An 8,844-nucleotide genomic window follows, 5' to 3' on the forward strand; every position below is an offset into this window, starting at 1 on the left:
TCCCTACTGTAATCAACTGTGTCAAATTTCTGTTATGGTTAGCATTCTTCTGTCTTGTTTAAGAAACCTGTCCCTTGGGGCGCCTGGGTGGCGCAGTCATTAAGTGTCTGCCTTCGGCTCAGGGCGTGATCCCAGCATTCTGGGATCGAGCCCCACATCAGGCTCCTCCGCTATGAGCCTGCTTCTTCCTCTCCCACTCCCCCTGCTTGTGTTCCCTCTCTCACTGGCTGATTCTCTCTGTCAAATAAATAAATAAATGAAATCTTTAAAAAAAAAAAAAAGAAAGAAAGAAAGAGAGAAACCTGTCCCTTTCCCAAGATTGGAAAGACACGGTCCTGTATTTCCTTTTACATTTGTAAAGTTTTGTTTTGAACATTTTAGTGTTTAATCCATCTGGAATTGATTTTGGGGTGTAATATGAGGTAGGACTGTTGCCTTTTTTCCCCAAAGCATAACCATGGGAACTGGCACCATTTATTAAATTGTCCCTCGTTTCCTCTCTGACCTGCAGTGTCATGTGTCATAGCCATGTCTCGCTCTCTGGGTTCTTTTATGTTCCTTTGGTCAGTACCGTACTTTTCTTAGTTATAATAGCTGTATAATGAGTCCTGATGCCTTGTAGGGCTAGTAGACTAATCTTAAACTTCTTTTAAAATACTTAATAGTTGTGGTCCAAGATAGAAAGTCAAGAGGGGCTTTTTTTCTTGATGGGAGAATTTGCAGCCCATGTCCTGGTAAGAATGATTCACTTGAGGAATGATCACAAAATGATAATGTAGGAAAGAATTGCCAAAGCAGTGCTCTTCAGAAGACAAGGAGGCATAAGATATAGGGCACATCTGGAGGGGTTACCTTGGTTCACCCGCTGAAGTGGGAGGGAAGACAGGTAAGTGGGTACTTAGGGTGAGAGCTTGTAAAAGTTCTCATCTGATTGCTTCTGCATTCTTAGGAAGCGAGGTCAGCATTTGAGAGTGATAACGGGAAGAAATGTTGGAAGTTTCGAGAGAGAGGGAATGGGACAGTCACTTAGAAGAAGAGAAGAGTGAGTAGACTTGGGGAATGAAGTGGAATTGCCAGGCAGCAGTGAGGGCTCACTTGAGGTTAGTGGTCATGACTTAGTGAGAACAGTCGTCGGGATGGGTGTGTGATCCTCTCCAGGCGTATGCAACCGTGCAACCACAGAAAGGCAGAGAATTGAGTGTACCTGGAGTTGGGGTTTGCTCAGAGTAGAGTGAAGGGGGGTAGAGGCAGGAAATGGATTTTGTGCAAGGAAGGGAGCAGTTACAGTGATGGATCATTGAACCCAAAATAAATTTGGAAGGGGAAAAAAAGGCATGAGGAAGGGAGTGAGTCAAAGGATTTTGAGTATCAAAGAATTATTGGAGGTGGCGTCCTAGCTAAAGAGAGAGAGAGCTGGAGACAAGTGGTGATGGAAGAGTGCGATGTTTAATCAGATTATGGAAGAGTTGTGGTGGTTGCTGCTGACCTGCAGATGTTGCTGGAACTTGAGTGGGACATTTCACTGGGTGAGTACCATTCATGGCACAGTTCCAGACAACCTCCAAGTTCTTAGGACAACCGAAAATGCTTCCATAATTTCGCCCCCCAAAACAGTGACTTAAAACCATGTTTGCAAATACAGTTGTACCCCCTTATCTGCAGGAGATACATTCGCAGACCCCCAGTGGATGCCTGAAACTGTGGGCAGTACGAACCCCATATTTACTCTATTTTTACCTATATGTACGTAGCTATGATAAAGTTTAATGTATAAGTTAGGCACAGTAAGAGGTTAACAACAATAGCTCATAATAAAATAGAACAACTGTAACAATATTCTATAATACAAGTAAAGTGAAAGTGACCTCTCTCAAAATACCTTACTGCGCAGTACTCACCCTTCTTGCTGTGACTGATGAATGGAGATGACAGAATGCCTACAGGATGAGATGAAGTGAGGGGAATGACAGCCCCTGTGACATAGGCTACTGTTGACCTTCTGATGGAAAGGTCAGAAGGAAGATCGTCTGCTTCCCGATCAGTTGACCAAAGAAAGTGAAACCGCAGATCAGTGGGGGACTCCTGTACTCCCAGGGGTTGAGAATCAGTTGCCTAAGAACTAGCCGTGGGGGATGAGTGACTGAGGTAGGGTGGAGGACAAGATCTCTGAAGGAGAGATAATCAAGGCACTGAGAGGTCAGAGTTTTGGAAGGACAATCTACATGGACAGACTTCCCATTGGTTATGATATTGAATGACAGTGGGCCAGAGCTGAACTCTTCAAGGAGTAAGGAGTAACCCACGGGGTCTGGAGGTGACTGCAGGCAGGAGAGGTGGCAGGTCACAGTCTGGAGGTTCAAAGCTGGGAGGATTGGGTGGTCAGGGGAGAGTACAGGAGAAAGGAGGAACAGCTTACAAACAGGTGGCAATCAGGAAGGACAGCTTCCCCACCTCCGGACTGGCAGTACAAGAGCCACGGCCGAGCAAAGAGCTACCATGTGAGGTGAGGGCTGCAGGAGAAGCAGCAGCACAATCCCCAGAGAGAACCAGGTTTCTGTTAGAACAAGTTAGGGGGCAGAATATCCAAGAAATGCAAGTTGGGAATATGGGAGATTTGCTAGTGGCTGACTGTGATTTCCTAGGGGCCTAGTGGAAGGATCAAGGAATCTAGGTGGGGGTAGGAGAGTTTAAGAGATGAAGTCATAAGCTAACATGGACAAAGCTGACTGGGGGTGAGAATCTAGAAGGTGACAGATGCTCAGGAGCCCGTCTGTGGTAACTGCAGTCAGTATAAGGCCATAAGGATGAAAGGCTTGATAATTTCCAGGCAGATGGGTTGAGGTTATGAGTATTGGTGAGGGAAGGAGAGAAGTTCTTATGAGAAAGAAACCCACAGAGTTCTGGGGCCCCCTTGACTTCCAGAGGCTCTCTAACAACATCCTCACTCCTGACAGTTCAAAGCATGAGGCAGAAAAGGGCAGGCTTCAGAACACTTGGAGCTTCCCGTCTTGATTCATGGGGCTGTGAAGTGGAGGTTACGAATCTTTATGACAGGAATACCGTGCACTGATTGGCTTGGGCCTGCTGTATTGTTTATTGCCATGTAACAAATTACCTCAAGACATAGTGGCTTAAAACAGTATTTATTATCTGGTATTTTCCTTGGATCAAGAATCCAGACAGGCATAACTTGTGGAGTCCTCCATCTCTGGTTCTCTCCAAAGCTGCGATTAAGGTGTTAGCAGGGGCTCAAATCATTTTGAAGCTCAGCTGGGGGTTGGTCCTCTTCCAAGCTCACTTAGTAGTTGTTGGCAGGATTTAGTTCCTCACTAACTTTGGCCAGAGGCCCCTTAGGTTCCTTGACACGTGAGCCTATGAACTGGAGGTTACTAATCTTTATGACAGGAATACCGTGCACTGATTGGCTTGGGCCTGCTGTATTGTTTATTGCCATGTAACAAATTACCTCAAGACATAGTGGCTTAAAACAGTATTTATTATCTGGTATTTTCCTTGGATCAAGAATCCAGACAGGCATAACTTGTGGAGTCCTCCATCTCTGGTTCTCTCCAAAGCTGCGATTAAGGTGTTAGCAGGGGCTCAAATCATTTTGAAGCTCAGCTGGGGGTTGGTCCTCTTCCAAGCTCACTTAGTAGTTGTTGGCAGGATTTAGTTCCTCACTAACTTTGGCCAGAGGCCCCTTAGGTTCCTTGACACGTGAGCCTCTCCACCATGGCAGCTGTCTTCCTCAGAGAGAGAGAGAGAGAGAGAGAGAGAGCGCGCGCTAGCAAGACAGAAGCCAGTCCTTCATAATCTAATCTCAGAAGTGACATTCCCATCACTTTTTCCTCATCCGATCATTAGAAGCAAGTCACAAGGTCCAGCCCACGCTCAAGGGGAGGGCATTACACAGGTTATGACTAGTAGGAGGCAGGGATCCCTGGAGACAGAGTTGCCCATCCCTGAACCAACCACTGATAACAGAGAGATTAAAACTGGCTTGGACCAGTCAGTGGTCCCGGAGCTGGAGTCAAGTCCCCAAACCACGAGGAGCAGGGAGGAGCAGAGGATAGAAGAAATACTGGGAGGACAGCCACTGGGTTCGCTATAACTGCTAAGCAGTGTCCATGCTTTTATTCTTCCGAGGCTGACCTATTTTCTTTCTGTAGTATGGGACTACGTCCTTATGTCTCCCCATTGCCCTCAAGATCAAGTCCAGGATCCTTACTTCAGCATGCAGTGGCCTTCATACTCTGATCCCAGTTTATCTGTCCAGCCTCACTTTTAACCATGTACTCTTGTATCTTCTAAGCCAGTGTGGTTCATCAAACTTTTTGGTCTCAGCACCCCTTTAATACTCTTATAACTTATTGAGGGCCCCAAAGAGCTTTTGTGACACCTGTGGATATTTATTTAATTAGGAATAAAAACTGATTTTAAGATATTTATTAACTTGTAAAACAATACTCATTTACATAACACAGTTTTGTGCAAAATAACTACATTTTTCCAAAAATGCTTTGTTTTGAGAAAAATGACATTGCTTTACTTTTTTTTTTTTTTTAAGTTTTCAACCTCTACACCCAGCATGGGGCTCGAGCTCATGACCCTGAGATCAAAGAGTCACACACTCTACTGAAAGTGAGCCAGGCGCCCCATAATGTTTTGCATTTAAAAAAATTTCTTTAATGTCTGGCTTAATAGAAGACATCAGGGTTCTCTCCTGTCTGCTTCTGTGTTCAGTTTCTGGCGATATGTTGTTTGGTTGAGGGGTTTGAAGGAAATGTGGCCTCACATAGATATGTAGTTGGAAAGTGGAGATACAAGTATTTTAATAGTTTCTTCAGATCATCGCGGATGTTCTTCTTTGATACTACACTAGCTCTGTGTAAGTGGTCGTTTCTAAAGGGTTAGTTGCAGTGTGAACTCTGAACTTTGTGTATTCTGTTAATAGAGTCCATTGGACTGTCTGCCATTTGAATAACTTTTACCCATTTGGAAAATATGGGTTCCATGAGTAATTTGGGTCTTCCAGATATTTCATTATCAAGTATTTTTAATCACATTTTTACGTATCAGGTATATTGTGTCAGAAAAATCCTTATTGGGAAGTTTTGATCGTGGAGGATTAAGTTTTCCAGAATTCTAAGTTTCACTTAAAAGCTCAAACTTTGTCATTGACAACAAATGCTACCAGTTGTCTTCCTTGGTGGTAACAGGCTCGTTTCGCTTATTTTTGAGAAAGCGTTTGAATAACCATAGTTTATCTGTCATCATTTTGTCAAGTGACAATGGTGCTCCATGAAAAGATCCTGTGACTTCTGTCTCATACTTCTGCTGTGTTCTGGGTATCCTTCAGCTCTGCGTGCACCCACAGCCTCTTCCTGTGCCTCAGGGGGGAATGTGCTTGCATGAGTCCGCCATTATCTGATGGAGGGCGGCAGGCCCGGCAGGCCCGGAGCACGGCCACCAGGCCACCAGCGCAGAAGGCGCCACTTCTGGCTGCTTCCTTGGAGGAGACTTCCAGGCTAGCGCGTGCTCCAAGCACCATGTCCAGGATATGTACCATTATGAACTAGCAAGGTAGTTTTTGATGCAGAGATGCAAATAGAGTGATGATGGTACGACAAGTGATCTGTAATTCACTTTTTATAAGCACCCATTTGACAGTACCTTGTTGAAAGACCCAAAAAAAAGACCCCATGTCCTTAAAGTTGTGGTCATGTTCTGGTACCACCTTTACCTTTTTTGGAGCATTAATTATATTCTGAGGCTGCTGTGGGACCATCTGTCCCAGAAATGTTCTTCGACACAGTTTGAGTAGTTGTTACTATGAATGTTCTGCCAATGTACACACAGATTTTATTGCCATTCACATTGATATTAATAAAAAGACATTGTTAAACAAATTTCTTTGGTTAACAATTTTTCATTGCTTTAAATGGGTGTCTTCCTCCTTCACAAGGGAGGAAGAATCCCCCAAAGTCTGTGAGTATAATCCTGTCTAGTATTTTTATGTGTTAATAAATAATTAGGAAGTCACTAGTCACTGCATTTTGCAGGTTCGCGGATTTTAAATGTGATTTTTATTATTTTTTTTTTAATTGACTTTCTCATTCTGGTAGGAACAGAGCAGGCTGTAAAAGAAATGTATTTCTGCCATCTTGAGGTTTAGTAACTTTTCCTATTTGAAGGTCCTGGTATAATGTGCACTGCAGATTTGGACTATACATGTGAGACCATATCCGCGNTAAATAAATAAATAATTAGGAGTCACTAGTCACTGCATTTTGCAGGTTCGCGGATTTTAAATGTGATTTTTATTATTTTTTTTTTAATTGACTTTCTCATTCTGGTAGGAACAGAGCAGGCTGTAAAAGAAATGTATTTCTGCCATCTTGAGGTTTAGTAACTTTTCCTATTTGAAGGTCCTGGTATAATGTGCACTGCAGATTTGGACTATACATGTGAGACCATATCCGCGCATGAGCACTCATGAGCTCACAAGCAAGTCCTTTCACTTAGCAAAGGAAAGAATGGAAGAAAGCTGTTTTAGGAAAAAATAATGGGGCCTGAGTTCGCTCTTTCATTCATCCCTTGAGAGCATGGGGATGGGGGGAGTAATGTATTTGGGTTAATGATGAAGAAAACAAAAACAGCAATCCCTCTGAGGAAATGTAACTGGATACAATTTAAAGTAGGACCAGATTGAAACAGAATTCTTTTCGGAAACGGAAATATTTTGTCACACAGATGCCATCTAAATTTTAAAAGAAATATAGACTTCCTTTCTTTTCATACATCTTGATTTTGTTAAATCTTGTATTTCTTCGAGCCATATGTCCCAAGTAATTAAGTTATAAATATTATACAGAATAATTTGCTACATAGCAAGTGCTTTTTAAATTTGAAGCAGCTTACCTTTCTTTCTGACATCACAGTCCTCACAAAGATGGATTATCTCAATTTCTCCATTGACTTTATCCCAGCAATACACATTGTCCTGAGCTGTACAAGTGCACACTACTGCACTCTGTCCCTGCCAGACAGTAGACAGAGTTTATTGTTTTGTTTCCCTTTTTTTTTGATGGAACACTAAAGATGCCCTAGCACCTCCTTTAGCTTTTTGAACTGATAGGTATCAAGCAAAGCCTCACAGGCTGTTCTTGCTAAGTATTGTTAATGCTACAGGACAGATTAAAATCTCAGAAAATCCCACTTACTATATACTCTATAGGTACGGATAGTTTTTATTGTTAATATCCTAAATCATCTAAAGGCTTGTTTTCTTTCTTTTTTTTACAGACCTAACTACCATAATGAATGCTGCATATTAAGAGAAACCACAAGAAGGTTATACATTTGGTTGTCTAATAATCTTGGATTTGATATGAACCAACACATATTCCTTGTTGTCATTGACAGAACCCCAGTTTGTATGTACATTATTCACATTCCTCTCTGTTGTGTTTGGGGGAAAAAAAGACATTTTAGCCTTTTTTAAGGTTATTGATTTAATTTCATGTTATTTGGTTGCATGAAGTTGCCCTTAACCACTAAGGATTATCAAGATTTTTGCACAAACTTATACATGTCTAGGATCCTTTTATCAAGGCAGTTACGTTCATCATTCTCCTGCCTTTACTCCACCATCACCAGACACTCTATTAAATATAAAGTAGCATTTTTAAAAATGACCACTCAACATAATGCTTAAGGGATTTCCTCTGTGACAGAACCCAGGAACCAGTTCCTAAACACATAATGTTGGCATATTGAAGATGAAATTAAAATCATCCTTCAGTTTTGAGGCCATGTGTAAAGTTTAATCATACTGTAAAATATCTATTCCGTATTAGAAATAGCTAGTCGACAGCTTATACTTCTCAAAACTCATAGTTACGTACACAAACTCAGTTTTTATATGTGAAGTTAGTGAGTCTTTTGTGTTATTCCAAAATAAAGGCAATGATTTATTTTTTTCCCCAATGCCAGTACAATTTGAGCTAATCACTCAAGGTGGATAATTTACATTTTAAAGCTGGAATCAGCAGTAGCCCTATGGGAAACCAGACACAGCATTGACTTTTAAATGAACCATTGTTTTCTTTTGGAACTAGAATTAGAATAGTCGATATTCATCCACAAACCATTATTATGTGTACATTATTGTTGCTATTGTGATAATAGAGAATTTTATTTATTTTTATGCCAGCTTATATTGTGAGAACACATTTAGTCAGTTTGGGTTTTATCAATCCTGTTATGCTTGTCCTTGGAACATCTTTCGCGTATTCAAGGTTTGTAGTTGAAAAGTTTACTGTAAAAAAAAAAATCAAAAACAAAAAAATGTATTGTTTTTACAGAATAAATTTATTGGAATGTGTACTGGGAGTAAGATTTGAGGTGTAAACAACGAAGTTAGTGTAATTTGGCTTCATCTATGTAATGTGAGGTATTAATGTAATTCATATATTAAAGCAAAAATTGTTAACAGCAAGTTGACAATAGAATCAAGTGCAGGTGAGGGTTTTCTTTTTCTTTCTTTTTTTTTTTTTGAACGCTGTCTGGGTTTTAGGTTTTTTTGTAAACATGGGGGAGGGAAAGGAATGGCTACACGATTGCTTGCATGTCTCAGATCATATTTACCAGCTCAGTGGACCCTAAATTCGCACCCTTGACATCATCCGTGCATTGATTTGGACTCCCATTTTCTTTTTGTTTTCTTATTTTGGTGAAGAACTAATAAATAACGTGAAGAGAAAATATGAGACATTCTAAAAGTAGGGCCATTGAGGATGGTGATGGTGATGGTGTTGGTGTTGGTGGTGATGGTGATGGCAG

General features: G+C 41.2%; 1 protein-coding gene and 1 long non-coding RNA gene across 2 annotated transcripts in view; both read left to right on the forward strand.

Moving 5' to 3' along the window:
- The window catches only part of HDGFL3 (HDGF like 3), a 29,800-nt gene extending 21,300 nt beyond the window's left edge, over positions 1-8,500 (forward strand). The window contains exon 7 of the mRNA XM_002930145.4: positions 7,306-8,500. Coding sequence (XP_002930191.2) covers positions 7,306-7,311 — 6 coding nt within the window. The 3' untranslated portion in view covers positions 7,312-8,500. The remainder of the gene's footprint in view (positions 1-7,305) is intronic.
- LOC117803705 lies at positions 258-7,273 on the forward strand. The gene is made up of 3 exons (XR_004627657.1): positions 258-3,354; positions 3,706-6,038; positions 6,274-7,273. It is a non-coding gene; the product is annotated as an uncharacterized LOC117803705 (long non-coding RNA).
- Positions 8,501-8,844: the final 344 nt, after the last annotated feature.

The sequence above is a fragment of the Ailuropoda melanoleuca genome, chromosome 9, assembly GCF_002007445.2.
Source record: "Ailuropoda melanoleuca isolate Jingjing chromosome 9, ASM200744v2, whole genome shotgun sequence".
Classification (NCBI taxonomy): Eukaryota; Metazoa; Chordata; class Mammalia; order Carnivora; family Ursidae; genus Ailuropoda; species Ailuropoda melanoleuca.